Raw genomic sequence first — 25,618 nt, 5'->3', positions numbered from 1 at the left:
CTTCTATGTGTCTATGTGTTCTCATCATTTAACTCCCACTTGTAAGTGAGAATATGCAGCATTTGGTTTTCTGTTGCTGCATTAGTTTGCTGAGGATAATGGCCTCCACCTCCATCTATATCCCTGCAAAGGACACGATCTCTTTTTCATTATGGCTGCATAATATTCCATGGTGTATGTGTACCACATCCATTCATGGGCATTTAGGTTGATTCCATGTCTTTGCTATTGTGAATAGTGCTGCAGTGAGTCCACACATGCTTGTGTCTTTGTGATAGAATGATTTATACTCCTTTGGGTGTGTACTCCAGTAATGGGATTGCTGGATCAAATGGCAGTTCTCTTTTTAGGTTTTTGAGGAATTGGTACATTGTCTTCCACAATGGTTGAACTAATTTACACCCCTGCCAGCAGTGTATAAACATTCCTTTTTCTCTACAACCTCACCAGCATCTGTTGTTTCTTGACTTAATAACAGTCATTCTGACTGCTGTGAGATGGAATCTCATTGTGATTTTGATTTGCATTCCTCTAGTTATCAGTCATGTTGAGCTTTTTTTTCCTGTGATTGTTGGCTGCATGTATGTCTTTCTTTGAAAAGTGGCTGTTCGCGTCCTTTGCCCACTTCTTAATGGGGTCTTTTTTTTCTTATAAATTTGTTTAGGTTCCTTATAGATGCTGGATATAAGGCCTTTGTCAGACGCATAGTTTGCAAAATTTTCTCCCATTTTGTAGGTTGTCTGTTCAGTCTGTTCTTCGCTGTCTTGTTCTTTTGCTGTGCAGAAGCTCTTTAGTTTAATTAGATCCCATTTTAAATTTTTGCTTTTGTTGTAATTGCTTTTGGCATCTTTGTCATGAAATCTTCCCATTCTTCTGTCCAGAATGGTATTGCCTAAGTTGTCTTCCAGGGTTTTTATAGCTTTCCATTTAAGTCTTTAATCCATCTTGACTTAATTTTTGTATATGGTACAAGGAAGGGGTCCAGTTTCAATCTTCGGCATATGGCTAACCAGTTATCCGAGCAACATTTATTGAATAGGGAGTTCTTTCCCCATTGCTTGTTTTTGCCTGCTTTGTCAAAGATCAGGTGATTGTAGTTGTGCAACCTTATTTCTGGGTTTCTGTTCTGTTCCATTGGTCTATGTGTTTTGCTACCAGTACCATGCTGTTTTGGTAACTGTAGCCCTGTAGTTATAGTTTGAAGTCGGGTAGCATGAGGCCTCCAGCTTTGTTCTTTTTGCTTAGGATTGCCTTGGCTATTCGGGCTTTTTTAGTTCCATATGAATTTTTAAATAGTTTTTTCTAGTTCTGTGAAGAATGTCATTGGTAGTTTAATAGGAGTAGCATTGAATCTGTAAATTGCTTTAGGCAGTATGACCATTTTAACAGTAGTGATTCTATCTATGAGCATGGAATAGTTTTCCATTTGTTGGCATCATCTCTGATTTCTTTGAGCAGTGTTTTGTAGTTCTCCTTGAAGAGATCTTTTACCTCCCTGGTTAGCTGTATTCCTTTTTGTGGCAGTTGTAAATGGGGTTGAGTTCTTTTTTTTTTTTTTTTTTTTGAGATGGAGTCTGGCTCGGTTGCCCAGGCTGGAGTGCAGTGGCCGGATCTCAGCACACTGCAAGCTCCGCCTCCCAGGTTTACGCCATTCTCCTGCCTCAGCCTCCTGAGTAGCTGGGACTACAGGCGCCCACCACCTCGCCCGGCTAGTTTTTGTATTTTTTAGTAGAGACGGGGTTTCACCATGTTAGCCAGGATGGTCTCGATTTCCTGACCTCGTGATCTACCCGTCTCGACCTCCCAAAGTGCTGGGATTGGGGTTGAGTTCTTAATTGGCTCTTGGCTTGACTGTTTTTGGTGTGTTGGAATGCTAGTGATTTTTGCACATTGATTTTTTTATCCTGAGACTTTACTGAAGTTGTTTATTAGCCAAAGGAGCTTTTGGGCTGAGATCCACCTTGCTCTTTACGAGTCCTTTTGTTGTCATCATAGCTGTTGTTCTGCCTTACTTTTGCTAGGTCCTTCTCCCCAAAATTTCTCAAGTTCTGCCTCTGTTCAGTTTTTCAGCCAGCTCATATGTCATCTGTAGGATGAGAAAACCCTAGCATATTTGGTTTAGTTTTTATTCTTTTATAGCCATTATCCCTCCTCCCCTGTGCAACCTCCTACTCATAAATGGGATAAAAAGGAAGATTTGGTCTTCCCCTTAGCCAACCGATACAAAGGTCAAATTCAGTTAAATTCCAGGAATCCACTTAGTGAAGGAGCTAAGCTTGGAGTCAGAGGATAGGGTTTTGGGGTTCTGATTATTCGTTTCTTCACTCTATGACTATGGTATGGTATTCTCTCTTCTGTGAGGTGGTGGGAATACTAATACCCAACTCACAAGGTGTTCCAGGGCTTACATGAGAGCATCCAGGGTGTTATCCAGGGGTGCTTTATAAATTTAGATGAAAGTAGATCTAAATTTCACTCTACTTCTACAAAACATGGAAGCCAGGCATCTATAACCAGCTTGGAGGACTGCCCTGCCTAGTAAACAGTGTTGGATAACAATGGCACTATGTCCTCAATGCAGTCTGACTGATGCTCTGTCCTTACTAGTTCCCTTGAAATTCCCTGACCATCACATACACTCCTGTTCAAATATAAGTAGAGAATTGCTTCCAAAACCGAACACTTTTTCTTTTCCTTTAGCCTGGGAGTTGATTATTTAGCAAATCATTGTAATTTCCCTTAGACTGTGCTGCTAGTAGGATAAGATCATTCTCATCAGATCACCAACTGAAGCCAGCCGGCTTAGGAGTACCAAAAGATTATTTAGCTTCCTAAAACTTGCTTGCTCCTCCTTTCATGGTAGCAACAGATGACCTCACATCTCAAACTGGCAACAACAGACCAGCTAAGCAAACTGCATATTCTAGCAGCAGCCTTTTATAAGGTATCTAACCCGAGTGGAGAGAAGTGGAACTGTCTGAGTACTCTGGTATGGGAACAGGTAGGTGAGAAATGGGGGAGTTTAGTGATCAGATGGAGAGAGAAGCAGGGGCCAAACAAAGACTTTAAAAGCCATGTCTTTAAGGAGTTCAGGGTTTCTTTTGAGGGCAGAGGGAAGTCACCATAGGACTGCAGAAAGACTAGTGTAGTTAGAGTATGGAGATCAAATGGAAGGACAGTAAACCTATTGCTAGGGAGACTGAGTAGATATGGCTGCAGCCAGTCAGCTGAGGAGTTACAGCAGCCTGAACGCAGGTCATTGCAGTTCAGACAGGAAAGATTCGCCGTGTTTAGAAGGGAACACGACTGGGTCTTGGTGACTAAAGGGATATGGGACATGAAGGAGGAGTCAGAACTAACTCCCAGGTTTTGGGCCTGTGAAGCAGTAGAGCCATTCATTCCCTGAGCAGAGAGGGAGGTTGGGTGAGGACGATGAGTTTAATTTTTAAATCTTATTTTTTCCCACCTGACTTTGTGGTCAATCAGAATTAACTCTGGGGACAAATACCTGTTTACCTCTCTAGCTTCAAAAGATTCAGCTAAACTAAATTAACAAGACAGGTTCAGTCTTGCTCCTAAAAGGCATGCCTCAGTTGTTCCTTACCAGCCTTTTCCGGGAACACAGTAGAACGGATTAGTCATCATCCTCTGCTTCTGATTTCTTATAAATGAAGCGTTTCTTCCGTTTGTTGGTGCCTATATATTTTAATTAGAAGAACACTCGTGCTCTGATGCTGATTTGCTTATCACTTCAGCCTACAAGTTCTTAAAATAAGTTGTACTTTTGCCTCAGAAGAGATTTTCTTTGTAGGTATATCTGCTTATGGTTGGAAATGAATTGGAAGGTTGTTTTGGGGATACTAATTTTATCGAAAGTCTGAAATGTAAAATTATGGAAGGGTAGAGATCTTTCACAGCCTAGCCGTATTTCTACCTCACATTGTTTCCTGGAGAGTTTGTCTGTCAGTAGACCCATCTGTTTCAAGATCACACAGGGAGTTCATAGTCTTACATGTGTATTAACTTTGCTGTAGGTCATGTGAAACAAGCTGGAAATAGAGAAACCTTAGGAGCCATATAGTGACATAGTTTTCTGCATGCTTCTAAAACAAAATCCTGACTTTAGATACTAACCAGAATTCATAATGACTAGTTTTAGGTAAATAAGGATCTCTCTACAGGGGATGCATCTAAAGAGATGTTGCGCCTTTATCCATTGGGGAAGGAGTGAGCAGAATTCTTAAATCATCATCCTTTCCTGTAGAAAGAGTAAGCTTAATGTAATGTGGGCACAGTGGCTCACACCTGTAATCCTAGCACTTTGGGAGGCTAAGGTGGGAGGATGGCTTGAGGCCAAGGGTTCAACACCAGCCTGGGCAACAAAGCAAGACCCCATCTCTATAAAAATAAAATAAAATGAGCTAGGCATGGTGGCACGTACCTGTAGCCCCAGCTACTCAGGAAAATGAGGAGAGAGGATCTCTCGAGCCCAGAAGGTCGAGGCTCCAGTGAGCTTTGATTATGCCTCTGCACTCCAACCTAGGGGACAGAGTGAGACCCTGTCTCTTTTTAAAAAAAAAAAAAAAAATTGAAGAAAGTAAGCTTAAGGTAGACCAAGTAGAAGTCTATGGATTGTGGACTCTGCGAGGGCCGAGACCGTAGCTGTTGTCCATACCAGTATCCCTAGCAACTAGTTCAGTGTCTTGCTTATATAGGTGCTCAATAAATATTTGTTCTATGTGTGACTGAATAAATGAAAGATTCTAAATTTTCTGGTAGTCGGAAATATGTCCATATATACAGAAAAGTGCAAAAATCATAAATCTGATGAATTTTCACAAAGGGAACACCTCATAGACCTAGTGCCCAGGTGAAGAAATACAGTCATGCCAGTCCCCAGTGCCCCTCACGCCTGTCACAGACATTGCTTCTCCGAGAGTAAGCACCAGCCTGACTCCCAGTGCCACGGTTCTGTTTTACCCATTTTTGAACCATGTATAAGCATGTCCTCTTGTGTCTTTCCCCGTTCATTTATAACATAGTGAGATCCACCGTGTTGGGAGTAGCAGTGGTTCATTTCTGCTCAGTGCACTGTTCTGCTGTGTGAATATACCGCAATTTATCCATTCTACTATTGATGGCTACTTGGGTTCTTCCCGCTTGGGACTATTACAAGTAGTGCTGCTGTGGATATTTTTGTACCTGTCTTTTGGTGGGTGTATGTGTGCGTTCCTGTCAGGTATGTACCGAGGGGTAGAATTCCTGGGTGATAAAGCATGTGACTGTTCAGCCTTAGTAGAAACTGCTAAACAATTGTCCACATTTATACTGGCACTAGCAGAGTTTCTGTTACAGCACCTCCCTGAATACTTGTATAGGTCTTTTTCATTTTAGGCGCTCTAGTGAGTGACTAGTGGTACCTATTGGGCTTTTAATTCACATTTTCCTCATGACTGAGGAAGTTGAGCATTTTTCATTTTATTTGGATATGCTCTTTTGTGAAGCATCTATTCTAGTCTTTTGCTCATTTTCCTACTGAGTTGTCTGTTTTGCCTACTGAATTCTTTCTGTAGTCGGGGCACAACTCCATTGTTGGATACATGTGATGCCAAAATCCCTTACTCTGTGACTTGTCATTTCACTCTTTTTTTTTTTTTTTTTTTTTTTTTTTTTGAGATGGAGGCTTGCCCTGTTACCAGGCTGGAGTGCAGTGGCATGATCTCGGCTCACTGCAACCTCTGCTTGCCGGGCTCAAGCGATTCTCCTGCCCTAGCCTCCCAAGTAGCTGGGACTACAGGCACGTGCCACCACGCCCAGCTAATTTTTTGTATTTTAGTAGAGACGGGACGGGGTTTCACCATGTTGGCCAGGATGGTCTTTGATCTCCTGACCTTTGTGGTCTGCCCGCCTCCGCCTCCGTAAGTGTTGGGATTGCAGCCATAAGCCATGTCATTTTATTCTCTTAATGGTGTCTTTTGGTGAAAAGAAATTCATAATTTCATGTAGTCCAATTTATCCATTTTGTCTTCTATATGTTTGGCAGTTTCTTGTGTCTTGTTTAGAAAAGTTTTGCCTATTTCTTCTTCTTTTTTTTTTTTTTTTTTTTGAGACAGAGTCTCACTCTGTCGCCCAGGCTGGAGTGCAGTGGCCGGATCTCAGCTCACTGCAAGCTCCGCCTCCCGGGTTCACGCCATTCTCCTGCCTCAGCCTCCCGTGAGCTGGGACTACAGGCGCCCGCCACCTCGCCCGGCTAGTTTTTTGTATTTTTAGTAGAGACGGGGTTTCACCGTGTTAGCCAGGATGGTCTCCATCTCCTGACCTCGTGATCCGCCCGTCTCGGCCTCCCAAAGTGCTGGGATTACAGGCTTGAGCCACCGCTCCCGGCCTCAAAATCATGAAATTTAAGTTTTCCACCTTTGTCGAAATTGTCATATTAAGGCAGAAAAGACTCTTCATTCTTATCTGTTGGTTCTTAGCCGTTTGCAAGTCCAGGATCCCTCTGAAAATCTGACTAGAACTCTGGATGCCCTGCACAGAAGTGCACATATGCACACACAGCAGATTTTCCTGCAGTGTTAGGGAGTTCACAGACATTCAGACTTATCTGTGGACCCCTTGTTAGAGAACCCCTCATCTGTTCCAACCGTCATTTTACAGATAAGGAAACTGAGGCCCAGGGAATGGCCACTGTTAGTTTGTGGCCCACCTGGGACTAGAGTCCAGGTCTCTTGACTCCGATTCTAGTGTTCTTTCTAACAGATTTCCCTGCTGCAGTCTTTCTGAAAATGTCTCACTGGCAGAACCATAAAAGGGAGAATGTTTTAGTCAAGGGAGATATCTGTCCACTAGCAGCAAAAAAAAAAAATGACTACATGGTGACACTCTTCTACTTTATGTATTTACCTTAAATGTTTAAGCTCCAAGGAACTCTTTTTGAAGTTGAGCTGGGAATTATGGCCCATGCATCCTCCTCTAGCTGTGACTCAGGCCCTGGAGTTGCTCTATGAACCTTTCCATGTACAACTACCTGTATTCCGCTTGGTCTTTTGGTTGGTTCTGGCTGGAATTTTAAAAAGCACCTTATGTAATAAGCTTCTAGTCTCAATGCTCAAGTGGGTGGGGTTTACCAGAGTGGTTGCTCCAGGGAGAAAATTTAAAGGGGTGGAGGCAGGGAAAGGAACTCTGAGTTTGTTGGCTAGGTTATGTTGGTTTGCAAGTAGTCAACTGTTAGACAGACGAAGCTAGAGTATCTAGAAGTATTCATTAATGATTTTACTGCTCCCCTGCCACTGTCTGCAGTCGTCTTTTCCAAGGCTCTAAGTGGACTAGGCGGTTTACAGGTAATAGGGCCAGATATTTTCAAGCCATCACTCAAACCCAGTGCTAGGCATGTCCAGAGCGAAACCTGTTACCTTGTCAGCATGCTCACCGAAGTGCACTGCCAGGGGTGTGCACTTCACACACATAGCATAGATCACAGTTTTTTGTGTCTCACAGTGAAAAAGACTGTTCGTATCTTGGGGCCACACCCTGAAACACAAACTGAATGATCTCACCCTCAACACAAAGGAAGTCGAGTCCATAATAACTTCCACAAATAGGATACTCTTAGATCTGACAAATAACACCCATTTATTTTATCCCATTTTACTTCTTTCCCCTATGCCGCCGGAGAGCCTTTCTCCAGTTTCATCACACACTCGTGACTAAGTAGATGGGGGTGCTGGGGGGCCAGCTGTCCAAATGAGGCACATTTGTCCTGTCATTTCAAAAGCTTTTACAGAGCACCTGCTGTGTTCCGGGTCCTGTACTAGGTGACAGGGCCACCTAGGTGAATAGGACAAGGTCCCTGTCCTCAGGAAGCTCCCAGTCCGGGCAGAGGCATGGGTGAATCAGCCCACACATACTGCACAGTGTGTCGAGTGAGCACAGATGCTGTGGAGCCACCCTGTGGGTCCAGGGAAGCACTTCCTAGAGAAGAAATCTAAACAGGGGTTCCAAGTCAACGAGGCAGAAGGTGATGGGAACAGCATTTGTCATAGGCAGACAGGTGGCTTTCACAGTGACAGAGAGACAGTGAGCTGGGGATTGGAATTTAGGCCTGAGAGAGAGAGAATGGGGACCCAGTGGCATACAGAGTCTTATCCTTGTCCTGCCTTTTTGAAAGAGCTAAATTCAGAGGTTGCCAATATGTTCATAACTCAAAAGGATCACTTATCCCAATAACTTAGGAACCGTTGGCATCCATATCCCTAAATCGGAAAATGCTGAAATCAGAATCATTTCCCCCTACATTGATGACAGTGACCTTTCATCACCTTCAGCTCCCTGGTCTCCTAGAGCCACTGGCCAGCCCTCACTGCCCTCCTCCAAAGACACATCTCTGCTCAGGATGTCACTGAAACTGAGCGTCTTCTCAACAAGCCTCCGTTTTCTTACTTTCTCATCTTTTCTCTTTTAGGCATGAAGAAGTCAGTGATTTATAGTTCACTAAAACTGCACAAAATGTGGAAAGGGTGGCTGAGGAAAACATCCTGATTTTGCTTACTTTTATATATGTTATGTATAGATGAATAAAGTGATCCTTTTTGACAGAACAGTGTTTGTTACTTTGACCCATTGCTTGAATTCGAAATACACTGGTTTGTCTAATACTTGGTTTTTTAAATGTATGCATCAGACATTTACCCAGTTGGGACCCAAATATGTTAGAAGGCTTAGCATCAGAAGAAAAGAACCCTCTCCATGTTCAAAGCCATGTGGGTCCTGCAGAATAGCTTTGCCTGTGGCCTGCATTCTGTAGGTACATGAGAGTCAGATATGACAAATTGCATGTATGCTGTGAACACGCAGCCCAGGAAACGTACAGGGTGGGGAAGCGTGGCTTTCTCTGCCTGGCTTGTTATGTCTCTAGTCTCCATCCTGTTCACTTGTTTTTTTTCCAACAAGGACTTGCAAGTGTCACATCAACATTTCCCTGGATCTAGGCTTTTTGTGTTTTTCTTTGTTCTCCACTAAAGTGTATGGGAGCGACTTGGGTAAGGAGCCTGGGACAGACATCTTGCAGAGCCTACCTTATTGTAACAGTTAGGACGTATTTGGGCAACAGGAAGCCCACCACAGAGTGCCTTGAACAGCAAAGGACAGAATCATGCGCCCCAGTTTCTCTCCATCTCTCTGCCCTCTGCCCTCTGCAGTGTTAGCATCGTGCTGAGGCTGGTTTTAGTCTGTCATGAGAGCAGCTTTAAGGGCTATGTGCTTCCAAATCACAACTGGGAGCCACAGAGAAGACTGCTTTCAGATGGCCTCTTAGAAAAGCAGGAAACTTTCCCAGCAGCCCCTAGCAAGCCTCTGTTTGGTTTCATGGACGCTGATTGGGTGACATGCCCATCCCAGAGCCCGTAAATGGACAAAGGATGGAACTAAGCTGATAGGCTCAGGCCTGAGCCACCAGCCTCAGCCCAAGAGGTAACTTCCCTCCCCTTGGGCTCACAGGCTTCAGAGAAGGAGTAGATACTTAAATGGGCAATTGAGGAGGAAGGGCTGTTGGGAAGCAACCGCCTCTTCCCACTCATCCACCTTACAAGCCATATGAATCTATTTGATTGAACCTCAGCTTGTCTTTTTTTCCTTCAGATTGTCTTTGTCCCACCTCACACTCTGTATTTCCATTGCCAAGTATTCTAGTGCAGTCCTGTAGGGTCTCTTGTACATTTGAACAATCCCTTGTCTACTTATTTTTTGTTTACTATTGGATTCAGCTCATTCCAACCCATGGCATAGTGAAGAGTGCAGACTTCAGATTCAGCCAAACTGAGTTACATCTCATCCCCACTACTGACCAGCTATGTGATTTTGGGCAAGTTATTGAGCCTCTGAATAGTTTCGCCGTCTGTGAGATGGAAATAACATTACAAACCTCTTCGAGTTGTGCTGGTCTGTGCACTCACGGACCTGTAGAACGCGTAGGGTAGTGCCTGTGCCTAGCATTGAGCAAATGATTGTTGCTGCTGTGGTTCCTTTGTATTATTGGTTTTGTTATTGTTTTCTTTTTCTTTTCTTTTTTTTTTTTTTTTTGAGATGGAGTTTCGCTCTTGTTGCCCAGGCTGAAATGCAGTGGCGTGATCTTGGCTCACTGCAACCTCCGCCTCCTGGGTTCAAGCGATTCTCCTGCTTCAGCCTCCCAAGTAGCTGGGATTACAGGTGCCCGCCACCACGCCCAGCTAATTTTTTCTATTTTAAGTAGAGACAGGGTTTCATCATGTTGGCCAGACTGGTCTTGAACTCCTGACCTCAGGTGATCCACCCGCCTCAGCCTCCCAAAGTGCTGGGATTACAGGCGTGAGCCACTGCGCTTGGCCTGTTATTTTCTTCTATAAGCCTTTTTGTTTATTTGTGTAAGTTTTTTCCTCAAGAATGCAAAATAGACTGGGCAAGGTGGCTTATGCTTGGAATCCCAGCACTTCGGAAGGCTGAGGCTGGAGAGTTGCTTGAGCCCAGGAATTCAAGAGCAGCCTGGGCAACATAGCGAGAGCATATCACTACAAAAAGTTTCTTAATAATTAGCTAGATGTGGTGGCACATGCCTGTGGTCCCAGCCACTTGGGAGAGAGGATCACTTGAGCCCAGGAGGTCAAGGCTGCAGTGATCTGTGATTGTGCCACTGTATTCCAGCCTCGGCGACAAAATGGATTCTGCACTGGTTATGTGATAAGAATTTTTCCTCGGCCTATTCAAGACCCACTATAATCTGGCTTTATTTTATTTTATTTTGACTTCTGTCCTCTGTATCTGATAGAGCTTTTTATATTCCTAAAGTAGATACTTTGGAACATATGTGAGTAACAGTGCTGGGGCTTGAACCCTGGCCTCCAGCCTCTGGTGTAGTGCCTTTTCTAACACAGCCTGCAGCTTTCACAAATGATGAATACTTGTGTCTTTGTGTTCCACTGCCCATAGATGTATTCTTCCTTTTCCTCAATCTAAGGTGATTCGTCAAAAAGGCATATAAGGAGGAGACGTAAGACTTTCTCTGAGGAAAGTGGAACTCTTTGGGAGTAAGTAGCTCTTCTCATTCCAGAGGGCCCAAGAAAGAAATGTATTTTGGTGTCACACCTAGAGTTGGTTCTCAACTCTTTCCAGTTGTGTCCTTGGTCAAGTTGCTTAACCCTTCTGAAACTCAGTTTCTATGTCCATGATGTAGGTATTCTTATACCCATGTGTCAGCTTTGGTGTTAGAATTAAATGACATAACATGTAGATCACCTAACGTGATTCTTGGCACGTCATGATAGTATCTCTGCTATCCAGTTCAGATGGTGAGTTTAGATGGCATGGGATAGTCCCTCATATATTAGTCAGTCTAGCCAAGAAAGTGGAAACAACCCTGAGTATATCAAACAGAAGGAATTTAATGTAGAGAATTTGTTACAAAGATGTTGGGAGGCCTGGGAAACAAAAAAGAAGGGGTACCCTGGAGGAGGAAGAAGGGATGATGTGCGGAGAATCTGCACATCAGGATGCTGTTAGCAGCCCTGTGCTGGAAGTTACAAGCCCACACCTGCTGCTGTGTTGCTGGAGATGTTCCCTATAGTGGTTTCAAAATATGTTCACAAACTCTTTGGCCCTCCTCCTAGCAGTAGCATTCATTTTCCCTCCTTGAATATGGGCAGGCCTTAGTGACTTGCTTCTCACAGATAGAATATAACAGATGAGATCTCTGTGACTTCCAAGGCTAGGTCCTAAAAGGTGACACAACTTCCACCCAGCTGTCTCTCAGGACACTTGGCTTGGAACCCAGCCACCATGTTGTGAGGGCGCCCAGGCCACTGGGAAAGGCCACATGTAGGTGTTCTGGCTGATGTCTAGCATCAGTTACCAGACAAGTGAGTGAGCAAGGCTTTAAAATAACTCCAGCCCCAGCCATTCTGATTGTGATAGAACAAGAGAGCCCAACAGGACCTGCCTAGCCAAGCCCAGTCAGCTTTTGGAAGTCTGAGGGAGAATAAGAAAATGATCATTGTCATTTAAAGTCATTGAGTTGTCCAGGCGTGGTGGCTCACATGTGTCATCCCAGCACTTTGGGAGGCTGAGGTGGGAGAATCGCTTGAGCCCAGGAGTTTGAGACCAGCTTAGGCAACATAGTGAGACCTCCACATCTCTACAAAAACTTTAAAATGTGGTAGCACACACCTGTAGCCCCAGCTACTCAGGAGGTTGAGGTGGGAGGATTGCTTGAGCCTAGAAGGTTGAGGCTGCAGTGAGCTGTGATTATGCCATTGCACAACCTAGTCAAGAAAAATGGAAACAATCTTAAGTATAATAAATAGAAGGGGCTGGCCACAGTGGCTCACGCCTGTAATCCCAGCACTTTGGGAGGCTGAGGTAGGTGGATCAGGAGGTCAGGAGTTCGAGACCAGCCTGGCCAACATGGTAAAACCCCATCTCTACTAAAAATACAAAAATTACCCTGGCATGGTGTCACATGCCTGTAATCCCAGCTACTTGAGAGGCTGAGGCAGGAGAATTGCTTGAACCTGGGAGGTGGAGGTTGCAGTGAGCCAAGATTGTGCCACTGCATTCCAGCCTAAGTGACAGAGCGAGATTCTGTCTCAAAAAATAATAATAAAATAAAATAAATAAATAGAAGGAATTTAATATAGGGAATTTGTTACAAAGATGTTGGGAGCACTGGCCAACAAAAAAGAAGGGGTACACTGGAGGAGGAAGAAGGGATGATGTGCAGAGAAGCTGTGCATCAGGAAGCTGCTAACATCCCCGGGCAGGAACCTACAAGCCCACACCAGCCTGGGCACCAGAGCGAGACCCTGTCTCTCAAAAAGATTAAAGTCATTAAGTTTTCAGAAGACTTGTACACAGTTTGTAAGACTTGTACACAGCATTAGATACTGTGTACAAGTCCTCTGAAAACTTATGCCCTTGCCACTGCTAGAGCTGCCAGAGTCACCACCACTGCCCAGATGCCACTTGGGCCAGGCACGGTGGCTAACGCCTGTAATCACAGCACTTTGGGAGGCCAAGGTGGGTGAATTGCTTGAGTTCAGGAGTTTGAGGCCAGCCTGGGCAACATAGTGAGACCTCATCTCTACAAAAAGTAAACAAAAAATTAGCTGGGTACAGTGGTGCGCACCCGTGGTCCCAGCTACTTGGGAGGCTGAGATGGCAGAATCACCTGAACCCCGGGAGGTCAAGGCTGCAGTGAGCGGAGATCACGCTACTGCACTCCAGCCCAGGCGAGAGAGTGAGACTCTGACTGAAAAAACAACAGTCTGGGCGTGGTGGCTCAAGCCTGTAATCCTAGCACTTTGGGAGGCCGAGGTAGGTGGATCACGAGGTCAAGAGATCGAGACCATCCTGGCCAACATGGTGAAACCCCGTCTCTACTAAAAATACAAAAATTAGCTGGGCATGGTGGCGCGTGCCTGTAGTCCCAGCTACTTGGGAGGCTGAGGCAGGAGAATCACTTGAACCCGAGAGGCGGAGGTTGCAGTGAGCTAAGATTGCGCCACTGCACTCCAGCCTGGTGACAGAGCAAGACTCCATCTCAAAACAAAACAAAACAAAAACAAAAACCAGATGCTGCTTGACAACCACCAGTAACTGCTCCTGCAGTTGGAGTCAAACCCAGGAACTTCTCTTCCTCCTACTTTCTGATCTGGCACCACGGTCTCCAATCAGCAAAACCTAATAGAAAGCCAGCTGGTGAGAAAGGCTGGGCAACATAGTTTGCAGACTCCTACCCCAGCAGTAGAGAGTGGAGTACAGAGGAATGGCTGAGCTTACCAGAGAAACACCTGCCTGTGGTGACAGCATCCAGATCCACCCTTCAATCATATGTAAATTTCCATACACCAGCAGCAGCTTCCTGCTTCCACCCACCATGAGGCAGCTATCTTTCGTACAAAAGAAAATGCTCTCAAATGAGCCAGGGGTGGTGGCAGGCACCTGTAATCCCACCTATTTGGGAGGCTGAGGCAGGAGAATCACTTGAACCCAGGAGGCGGAAGTTGCAGTGAGCCATGATTGCACCACTGCACTCCAGCCTGGGGGACACAGCAAGACGACTCCTCCTCAAAAACAAAAAAAAAAAAAAAAAAGAAAGAAAATGTTCTCACTTTTCTGGCAGGAAAGAGCAAACCAAGTCCCTACAGTTACTGTATTCATCTCTGGGTGATGTTAATGCCTCTTTTAATTAGAATCCCAACTGGATATTGTATAATTTAGAAACTAGCCTATAACGTTAACCACCACCCACTCTTCTTATAGAAAATAGGTGAAGGGAAGGGGTTAGACACCTGCATGCCTGTCTGTGAGTGTGTATATACACATTACCACGCAAGGAAGAAAATATGCCTACCTTTTTTGTTTTTGTTTTGGTTTGGTTTGATTTGGTTTTTGAGACAGAGTCTTACTCTGTTGCCCAGACTGGAGTGCAGTGGCACGATCTTGGCTCACTGCAACCTCCACCTCCCAGGTTCAAGCGATTCTCCCACCTCAGCCTCCTGAGTAGCTGGGATTACAGGCTCACACCACCACACCTGGCTAATTTTTTGTATTGTTAGTAGAGACAGGGTTTCACCATGTTGACCAGGCTGGTCTTGAACTCCTGAACTCAAGTGATCTGCCCTCCTCGGCCTCCCAAAGTGCCGGAATTACAGGCATGAGCCACTGTTTCATTTTTTAAAAAGGTTATGATATCACAGTAGATACGGCATCTTTCTCCCTTTACCCATTCGGTGTTCCTATTTCCCTCAGCCTGTACTTCATTTGGGCAGAGTTCCTTACCTGGTTGGGGCCCAAATCTCCACTACTGAAGCTGTCCCTATGGGTCCTGTCTGTATTGGGTTATTGTAGTCTTTAACTTTTATTAAACTTGGCTCCACGTTTTACATTTTGAGTAGTGAGAATTTGACAGTGCCTACTATTCGGAGCAGTGTTTCTTGTATTAACTCATTCATCCTTACACAATCCAATAAGGCAAGTACTATTATTATTCTAACTTTACAAATCAGGAAACAGGCTCAAAGAGGTTAAGTAACTTGTCCAGAGTCACACAGCTAGTTAAGGGGTGGAACCAGGATTCAAGCCCATGTTTGAATGGTCTGAATCTAGTCTCAGCGCTCTGAACCACTGCTCAGTCACCACAGACAGGTGTTTCTCTATACCATCCCACAGCTGAGCACACGACAGGTGCTCAGTAAATGGTAGCTGTTATTGTTGATATTACTGCCATTTGATAACTGTCTCTTGGAGTTATGAATCTTATACTCATAAAAATAACCAGTTGACTAAACAATGCCTGGCAAATGACATCGTCCTGATTTGTGGCTAGAATTCCTTCAAACACTGTTTCAGAATTTACAACTATCTCATGAAAAGTGTGATTCCTAAGGGAGAGCTTGTCTCCAGGTTGCTTTGCCCTGGCTTCTAATCAGAACATTTCCCTTTGTTAGCCAGGTGACCTGGAAAAAGCTTTGGATTTGGTGACCAAAGGCACATGGTCAGACCCCCCAGGTCAGCTCCGTCACAGATCAGCCAGGTGATGTTGGGCTTTATGGTTGAGCCAGGTGATGTTTGAAGCTGATGGTTGAGTTTCCTCACTGTGCTCCAAAATCATCAGTCCCTGGGAGACTGGAGAAAAAGTGGTTTGGCAAAACCATAAATGCAAGAGAGCCCAACACTGATGAGCTGCCTCTGATCACAACTATAGTATCAAAGCCCAAGTGACCCCCACATGAGAGTCAAAATAGCCATGTGCTCAGTGAGATTCTTTTATACTCTGGCACATGAGCAGGACTTTAGAAAGGAGAAGCTCTTCTCCAGCACCCTCGGGGTTGCTGAGGGTCTCCATGGCCAGAGGCCTGGCTTGCAGCTCCAGCTGAATCATGGATCCTTACTCCTTTGAGGCTCTCCATGACAGTGAGGCTTCAGGCCCCAAGTCCCACCTGAGCCCTGTTCCTCCAAAACACCCTCAGTGAGCTAGAGGACACACAGGACTGAATCTCATCAGACACACTGCATTAGACTAAGGGCAGATGCTCATCGACCCAGGCACTCTGTCCCACCAAAAAAATCACTGAACTTCTTGAACCCACAGAAAGGTCCATGCCCCAAGCTCCAACCGTGTGGTGAGGAGTAAAGGAGTAAACTAAAGTTTCACAGGCACAGGCCAATATCTGTGAAAGTACTTTGACCTGGTAGATAGTATAAAAATGGAGAAAACCTAAGATTTACAGAAGGCCTATGATTTATGGAAGGTGTGATACATAAACAGCCTCACTTAATCCTTATCCTACTCCTACAACATAGATACATCCCACTTTTTTTTTTTTTTTTTTTTTTTGAGACAGGGTCTCATTCTGTCACCCAGGCCAGAGTGCAGTAGCATGAGCTCAACTTACTGCAGCCTTGACTTCCTGGGCTCAGGCCGTCCTCCCAGCTTAGCCTCCCAAGTAACTGAGACTATGGGCACACATCACCACCCCTGGCTAATTTTTTGTGTTTTTAGTAGAGATGGGGTTTCACCATGTTGCCTAGGCTGGTCTTGAACTACTGGGCTCAAGTGATCCATCCACCTTGGCCTCTTAAAGTGCTGGGACTACAGGCGTGAGCCACCACACCCGGCCCAACTTTAAAAAAAATTTTTTTACAACCAAGAAAATAGGATTACAGAGGTTAATCTAGCCCCATAGTGGGATTTGAATTCAGTTCTGTATGACTCAAAAATCCATTCACTTTCCAGTATCACACCCCATCTTTGGGCCATGCCTGCAGGATGTGAGTTACTCTCTCCGTGTGGACCCAGGTGATCTGACCCGTGATTATTCTCAGCCATCGCTGGCCATGCAGCTAAAGACACCTGGGGTCATTTCTCTTTTTTCTGTTCCTTCTGAGATGAAGTGGGACCATAGAATATTCCTTCCTAGAATGAGCTACATCTGAAGAGATGATACATGCATGATATGTCAGAATTAATAAGCAACTTAAAAACCATCTAAACTCCTTCACCTTACCAGTGGGATGAGTCAGCCCAGGCAGGCTGTGACTTCCAAGGTCATATCAATTTGTTGACAGCCAGGACGAAAACCTGGGTCTCTTATTTTTGAAATGGAGTCTCACTTTTTCACCCAGGCTGGAGTACAGTGGTATGATCTTGGCTCACTGCAACCTCCACCTCCCAGGTTCAAGCAATTCTCCTGCCTCAGCCTCCTGAGTAGCTGAGATTACAGATGTGCACCACCACACCCGGATAATTTTTGTATTTTTAGTAGATGTGGGGTTTCACCGTGTTGGCGAGGCTGCTCTCGAACTCCTGACCTCAGGTGATCTGCCAGCCTTGGCCTCCCAAAGTGCTGGGATTACAGGCGTGAGCCACCGCACCTGACGGGGGTCTCTTACTTTTTACTTAATTCCCCTTATGCTTCAGCATGCTGTTCTACCCACCCCACATATGGGTAAATTATAACAGGGCTAAGAGCTTCAGTAGCATTTCTTAGATCAGGAAGAACAAAACGTCTGAACCCATCATTCTTTCCAAACACTACAGGACATCTGCCTAAATTTAGCTCCTAACTCTAACTTGAATTTCACTGTCCCCAACTCCTTCTTGGATAACTAGCCTACTGTGACAACTGAGCTACAGATACAAGAAAGTCCCTGAAATTCCAGGTTGTGGTGCGTTACATAGAAGAGGATGACAGGATGTGGCAGAAGAAAAGCAGGAGAAGTATAAAGGCTATTCCCAGCGAGGAGGCTTTAGTTCAACTGGTATTAGTTGAATTACAGAAATAAGATGTTCCCAGGAAGTGTTGGTTGGGGGAGATGGGATATGCCAAGATGACTGTGCTGTGGTGCTGCCTCAGTGAGCTTACAGAGAAGATAAAATCCACCCTCATAGTGCAAGGTGAGAAGCGATCAGTGCCGTGAACAGAAGTTCATTCATTCATTGATTTAGTCAAATATTTAACAAAAATTTAATAAATGCCTTCTGCATACCAAGAGCTGGAGCCCTGGAGAGTTGTCCCAATTCTAAAGATCTTACAGTGCAAAAAAGTAAATTGTGAATTAGATTTCTCTGATAAGTGCTTGATTATAGGGGTAACTGTGAGGTGCTATAGAGATACCTCAAGGTGACAGCAAACTGGTTGAGCCATTACAGTGTGCCAGGCACTCTTCTAAGCACTTTCTATATATTTATTCATGTAATCCTCACCACAGCCTTACGTAACAGGGACTCTTATTATTCCCTATTATATGCATGAGGAAACAGAGGCATAGAAAACTAACAGGGCAGCCTGGATCCAAAACCGGGCCATCAGGTTCCAAAGTCCTCCCTCTTAACCTCTTGACTAAACTGTCTTTCAGTCACTTGGTGTTCTCCCAGTCTGGAGGGAAGCAGCAAGTGATGTCCAGCCTGTTACTTTAAGAACAAGTAGGGGTTGGCCAGGCGCAGTGGCTCACTCCTGTAATCCCAGTACTTTAGGAGGCCGAGGCAGGCAGATCATGAGGTCAGGGGATCGAGACCATCCTGGTTAACATGGTGAAACCCTGTCTCTACTAAAAATACAAAAAATTAGCCGGGCATGGTGGCAGTCCCAGCTACTTGGGAGGCTGAGGCAGGAGAATGGCATCTCAAAAAAAAAAAAAAAAAAAAAAAAAGATCAAGTAGGGGTTAGCCAGAGGAGAAGGAAGAGTATTCCAGACATAGGAATGTGGATATTCAAAAGCCCTAAATGAAGAGATCAAAGTGTGTTGAGGGAACTAAAGTTAGCTCAAGAAGAATAAAGTGCCAGACATATACTGTGAGGCTGGAGAAATGACTGAGGCCAAATCATGAAAGGTCTTACGATTCTTGTTAGTCTGTTCATTGTTATCCCCAGAGCAATGGAGAGCCAGCCAGGAATTTTTGAGCTGGAGAGTGACAAAAGTGGATTTGCATTTTATAAACATTAGTGTGGCTACACTATGGAGAATAGACTAGAAAGGGGAAGACTGTAGTCATCCAGTTGAGAGATGATGGTGGTCCAGGGCAGGATCACTGAGAATGGACCAAAAGGGACAGATTGAAGTGATGTCTAGGAAGTAGACTCAGTACAACTTGATGACTGACTATGGAGAAGGGCTTGCCAGGGCTCCCGCTGGCACAAGTGGGAGAATGGTGTGCCTGTTTCCTCAGCTGGGGATCCAGGAGGAGGAGCATATTTGGGGATAGCAGGCGGATGGTGATGAATTCAGGTCTGAACATGCTGCGTTTGGAATGTCTGTGGGAGATGTTGAGTAAACAGTTGGCTCCCCAGGTCTGGAGCTGGAAATGGAAATGTGAGCACTGGTAGCTAATAGATGGTGATTAAAGACACCGTGGGAATGAATGAGGTTCTCTCAGGAAGTCTGTGGAGTACAAAGAGAAGAGAGCCAAGGGCACACCAACAACAGACACCAGCACGAAGAGAACAAACAAGCCGAGAGGTAATCAGAGGAAAGCACGGAGAGCAGGGTCAGGTCCCACAGGAGATGGATGGTGACTGTACAGTTGGGACATTCGTCCCCTCCAAATCTCATGTTGAACTTGGATCCTCAGTGTTGGAGGTGGGGCCCGGTGAGAGGTGCGTTGGTCATGGGACTGGCTCCTCACGAAGAGCTTCACCATTCTCAGTGGGGTGAGGGAGTTCTCACTCTTCCTTCCTGCATGACCTGGCGCCTTCCTCCTCCTCTCTTTGCTCTCCCTTTAATTTATAAAGAGTAAAGGTTTATTTGGCTCATGATTCTGATGGCTGGAAAGTTCAAGATTGGACATCTGCATCTGGTGAGGGCCTCACGCTGCCCCCACTCATGGCAGACGGGGAAGGGGAACCCGTGTATAGAGATCACATGGCCCGAGAGAGAGCCAGCAGAGATGGGTGCCAGGCTCTCACAGGAACTAATAGAGTGAGAACTCACCACTGAGGGAGGGCATTAATCTATTCATTAGGATCTGCCCCCATGACCCAAACACCTTCTACTGGGCCCCATTTCCAACGCTGGGCAGCAAATTTCATATTAGCTTTGGAGGGGACAAACATGCAAACCGTGGCATAGCGGACACCATCAAAAAAGTGAAAGGCTAACCTAAAGAATGGGAAAAAATATTTGTAAATCAATGTATCTGATAAGGTACTTATAACTAGGATATAAAGACAACCATATTAAAAATAGGCAAAGGATCTGAACACACACTTCTCCAAAAAAGATATACAAATGGCCAATAAACACACGAGAAGGTGCTCAACATCACTCATCATCAGGGAAATGCATGATGATGCAAATCACAACGAGATACCACCTCACACCCACTAGGAAGGCTAAATAAAAAAGACACATAGGCATTTTCCGATGTTTTTTCCAAAAAAGAGATTAAAGGAGAAAAAAAAAAGGGACAAAAAAGCAAGTGTTATTTTACAAAGACGTGAAGACAGTGGAGCCCTCGTGCACTGCTAGTGGGAATGTGAAGTGGGGCAATTGCTGAGGAAGACTGTCAGTTCCTCAAGTGGTCAAATATAGAGTTCCTGGGACACGGAGGCGGGCCGTTGCTTGAGTCCAGGAGTTTGAGACTGGGCAACATAGCAAGACCCTGTGTCTACAAAAAATTTAAAAATTATCTGGGTTTGGTGTGTGTGCCTATAGCCCCAGCTACTTGAGAGGCTGAGGCGGGAGGATCACTTAACAAGCCTAGGAGTTGGAGGCTGCAGTGAGCTGTGATCGCACCACTGCACTCCAGCCTGGGTGACGACAGAAAGAGACCCTGTCTCTAAAAATGAAAAAAAACCCATAGAGTTCTCATGTGACCCACAAATTCTACTCCCAGGTATATATACCCAAGAGAAATGAAAATATATGTCCACACAAGAACTGGACAATGGACTGTTATCCGACAATAAAAAAGAGTGAAATACTGATGCAGACTACGACACGGACGAGCCTGGAAAACATGATGCCAAGCGGAAGAAGCCTCACGCAAAAGACCACATACTGTACAATTTCACTTACATGAAATGCCAGAATAGCCAGATATACTGAGGCAGGATGTAGATTCGTGGCTGCTGAGGGCTGGAGATGGGTAATGGGGGGCTTGGGAGTGAAGGTGAGAATTGGGAAGTTTTCTTTTTAGGTTAATGGGAGTGTTCTAAAACTGTATGAAGACAGCACAACTCTATAAATAAAAGTACTGAATTTACACTTTTTTTCTTTTTTGAGATGGAGTCTCGTTCCCTCACCCAGGTTAGAGTGCAGTAGCAGGATCTTGGCTCACTGCAGCCTCCGCCTCCTGGGTTCAAGCGATTCTCCTGCCTCCACCTCCTGAGTAGCTGGGATTACAGGTGCCCGCCACCACACCCAGCTAATTTTTGTATTTTTAGTAGAGACAGAGTTTCACCATGTTGGCCAGGCTGGTCTCGAACTCTGGATCACAAGTGATCCACCTGGGATTACAGGCATCAGCCACTGCACCCGGCCTGCTGAATTGTACACTTTAAACGGCTGAATTCTATGGCATGTAAATTATATCTCAATGAAGCTGTTAGAAACTTTTTCAATGCTGCTTCTTGGTTGGTGAAAACATTAATCCTGACATCATTTAGTAGTACCTCAACTCCTTTTTGGAAATGCCCAAACCCTTTTTTAGCTAGATTAGCTCTAAATGAAGAAGTAAAAGCTCAAATGGTTACCTTTTTTTCTCTTCCAGCTTTATTGAGGTATTAAAAAAATGTATTTAAGGTGTACAATCTCATGATTTGATGTATGTATACATTGTGAAAAGATCACCACAATCAAGTTAATTGGCATACCCATCCCCTCACATAGTTACTGTTTTTGTCTGTGTGGTGAGAACACTTAGGAGCTACCCTCTTAGCAAATTTCAAGTAGACAATACATTATTTTTAACTGTAGTCACCATGCTGTACATTAGATCCCCAGAACTGAATGTTTGTACCCTTTCACCAAAATCTTCCCATTCCAGCTGACCCTGGGAACTACGATTCTACTGTGTTTATGAGTTTGATACTTTCAGATTCCACATGGAAGTGAGATCACACAGTCTTTGCCTTTCCATATCTGTTTTATTTTACTAAGCATAATGTCTCCAATGTTTCATCCATGTTGTCGCAAATGGCAAGATTTCTTTCTTTTTTATGGTAAAATAATGTTTGCAAGCTCCTTGACTTACAATAGGGCTACGTCCCCATAAATTCATCATAAAGTCAAAAGAGCGTTAAGTCCTGGATGGTCTGTCTGTGCAGTCATGTGTCACTTAATGACAGGGATACCCTCTGAGAAATGCGTTGTCAGGCAATTTTCTTCTCATGTGAGCATCACAGAGTGCACTTACACAAACCGAGATGGCGTAACCTACCACTGCACACCTCGGCTACATGGGCTGGCTTACTGCTGTGAGGCCACAAACCTGTACAGCAGGTTACTGTGCTGAATACCGAGGCAGTTGTAACACAGTGGTGAGCATTGTGTGTCTAGACATGTCCACGCATAGCAAAGGTACAGTAAGTCAGGCACAGTGGTCCACATCTGTAGTCCCACTACTTTGGAGGCCGAAGCAGAAGGATTGCTTCAGTTCATGAATTCAAGGCCAGCCTGGGCAACATGGTGAGACCCTGTCTCTAAAAACACATTTAAAAATGGCTGGGCACGGTGGCTCACACCTGTAATCCCAGCACTTTGGGAGGCCAAGGTGATCATGAGGTCAGGAGATCGAGACCATCCTGGCCAACACGGTGAAACCCCGTCTCTACTAAAAAAATACAAAAAATTAGCCAGGCGTGGTGGCGGCCACTTGTAGTCCCAGCTACTCAGGAGGCTGAGGCAGGAGAATGGCATGAACCTGGGAGGCGGAGCTTGCAGTGAGCCGAGATCGTGCTACAGAACTCCAGCCTGGGTGACAGAGCAAAACTCCGTCTCAAAAAATAAATTAATTAAATAAATTAAAAAATAAAAAATCTATTTCTAGAAAAATTACCAACCAAAAGAAAAACATTTGCAAACAGGTGGAAGACAAGTGTAGAATGTACTGATTTCATGGGGACACTGAAATTCTAATCTTACACACACACACTTCTCTTAAAAAAGAAACAGTTCAGTAAGAATACAGTATTATAATCTTACGGGACCACTGTTGTGTCTGTGGTCCATCACTGAAACATCGTTATGCAGTGCATGGCTGTATATATACATAAACACACACCCCACATTTTCTTGATCTGTTCATCTGTCAATAGACGCTTAGGCTGTTTCCATATCTTGGCTATTGTGAATAGTGCTACGCAAACGGTTATCTTTAGGATCAAATGGGACGATAGAGATGGTCACACCTAGCTCACATTAGCTCAGTAAATAGTTATTAGATCTGAATCTGAGTTAAGTTACTTCCACCAGCGCAGTGGCATGACTTTATTTAAACTCAGCACACACATCTCTCTAGATCTATAACCATGTGCACACAAGTGTTGGAGACATGACTGCAGAATGGCTACCTTGGTCCTGGCCACCTTGGTGAAACTGTAACACTGTCCTGAAAGACATAGTTGAAGGGTAAGTTGTTCACATGGGTTTCGGAAATCACCAGGGTGGTGGCGGGGAATGTGACAGGAAGAGGGGGACTAGGACCCCAAAGCCTGGCAAACGTGGGGGCTGGCCAGTGGTCATTCAGTGACAGTGATAAGGACGGTATTCTGGCTTATGGCTGGAACCTTGCTATGGTCTGAATTTTGTGTGTCCCCCAACCAAAAAAAAAATTCCTGTGTTGAAATACTTTCATGACAAAAATAATGCATCTTAATATTAAAAAAGGCCAGGCGTGGTGACTCATGCCTGTAATCCCAGCACTTTGGGAGGCCGAGACGGGTGGATCACGAGATCAGGAGTTCAAGACAAGCCTAGCCAAGATGGTGAAACCCCATCTCTACTAAAAATACAAAAATTAGCCGGATACAGTGGCAAGCGCCTGTAATCCCAGCTACTTAGGAGGCTGAGGGCAGGCGAATTGCTTGAACCCGGGGGGGCGGAGATTGCAGTAAGCCGAGATCATGCCACTGCACTCCAGCGTGGGTAACAGAGCAAGACTCCATCTCAAAAAAAATAAAATAAAATAAAAAATGCTTTCAAGGTGATGGTATTAGGAGATGAGGATTTGGGAGTTTATTAGGTCATGAGGGCAGATTAGGACCCTATCAACAAGACCCAGGGAGATTGTTTCTTCCTTCTTCTGTGTGGGGTTGCAATGAGAGGTGACCATCTATGAACCAGAAAGCCCTCACTAGACACTGAATCTGCCAATGCGTTGATCTCAGACTTCCCAGCCTCCAGACTGAGAAATACATTTCTGTTGTTTATAAGCCACCCAGTCTATGGCATTTTGTTATAGCAACCCAAACAGACCAAGACAAACCTCCCAGGGAGAGCAGTAGGGCCCAGGGCAGTCTTGGGAGCCAGGGGATTGCAGGCAGTGGCTGGGGCCTGTGACATGTGGCTGTTTTACGGAAAGTGCTCCCTCTTCTGCCCATCTTGGGCTAGCCTGGCCATCTAGGTAACAGTCCCTCTGGCACTCAGTCACTGCTCTTGTTGGCAGGGTGGAGAGCCTGCCTGTCAGCTTGGTTTGATGGAGAACTTTCCAGGTGCCCATAGAAAGGGGCAGAGCACCTTTCTGATTCCCAAGGAAGCAAAGAAAGCAACTTTCGTTCTAAGGTGTTGAGAGAGCTCTCCATGGCTCTGTTTTGTCCAGGAAGTTTTCCTATGCACAAAGTGTGCGTTCATAGAGTCGGAGAACAAGAGTGCTCAAACCTGTTTTAGGTGGCAGAACACCTGGAAATTATAGCTTCCTTTGCATAAGATGATGAAACACTGATTTTTCTTTTTTGTTTGTTTGGTTTGGTTTTTTTGAGACGGAGTCTTGCTCTGTCTCCCAGGCTGGAGTGCAGTCGCATGATCTTGGCTCACTGCAGCCTCTGCTCCCCGGGTTCAAGCGATTCTCCTGCCTCAGGCTCCCAAGTAACTGGGATTACACACCCTGCTAATTTTTGTATTTTTAGTAAAGATGAGGTTTCGCCATGTTGGCCAGGCTGTTCTCCAACTCCTGACCTCAGGTGATCCACCCACCTCAGCTTCCCAAAGTGCTGGGATTACAGGCATGAGCCACCGCACCCGGCCAACACTGACTTTTTTTTTGAAATGGAGTTTCGGTCTTGTTGCCCAGGCTGGAGTGCAATGGCATGATGGCTCACCGCAACCTCCGCCTCTTGGGTTTAAGCGATTCTCCTGCCTCAGACTCCCCAGTGGCTGGGACTACAGGCATGCACCACCACGCCCAGCTAATTTTGTGTTTTTTTAGTAGAGATAGGATTTCTCCATGTTGCTCAGGCTGATCTCGAACTCCTGACCTCAGGTGATCCACCCGCCTTGGCCTCCCAAAGTACTGGGATTACAGGCGTGAGCTACCACACCTGGCCCCCATCACTGACTTTTCTGTTTCTCATTGTATGAACCACAGTTTAGCTCAGAACACATTGATGGATTTAACATCTAGGTTGGGCAAGAAACGTTCTGCTTAATTAAATGT

General features: G+C 45.1%; 1 protein-coding gene and 2 long non-coding RNA genes across 12 annotated transcripts in view; 1 reads left to right on the top strand and 2 right to left on the bottom strand.

The window, feature by feature from the left end:
• Positions 1-25,618, top strand: part of TAMM41 (TAM41 mitochondrial translocator assembly and maintenance homolog) — a 124,211-nt gene that overhangs the window by 50,699 nt on the left and 47,894 nt on the right. For 5 of the 10 annotated variants that reach the window (XM_028843107.2, XM_077990099.1, NM_001193810.2 and 2 more), the window contains 1 exon segment: positions 8,462-8,594. The exons of 2 other annotated variants lie outside the window; for them this stretch is intronic. In XM_028843107.2, the coding sequence (XP_028698940.2) occupies positions 8,462-8,538 (77 nt within the window). In that variant the 3' untranslated portion in view covers positions 8,539-8,594. 10 annotated transcript variants of the gene reach the window in all.
• Positions 1-25,618, bottom strand: part of LOC144339290 (uncharacterized) — a 38,586-nt gene that overhangs the window by 7,492 nt on the left and 5,476 nt on the right. The window lies entirely within an intron of this gene.
• LOC144339288 (uncharacterized) lies at positions 10,102-12,360 on the bottom strand. The gene is made up of 2 exons (XR_013414182.1): positions 10,546-12,360; positions 10,102-10,360 (listed from the first exon to the last, which is right to left on the bottom strand). It is a non-coding gene; the product is annotated as an uncharacterized LOC144339288 (long non-coding RNA).

This window comes from Macaca mulatta, chromosome 2 (genome assembly GCF_049350105.2).
Source record: "Macaca mulatta isolate MMU2019108-1 chromosome 2, T2T-MMU8v2.0, whole genome shotgun sequence".
NCBI lineage: Eukaryota > Metazoa > Chordata > Mammalia > Primates > Cercopithecidae > Macaca > Macaca mulatta.
Note: the sequence above shows the minus strand (reverse complement) of the source record. Positions and strands in the feature narration are given on the sequence as shown.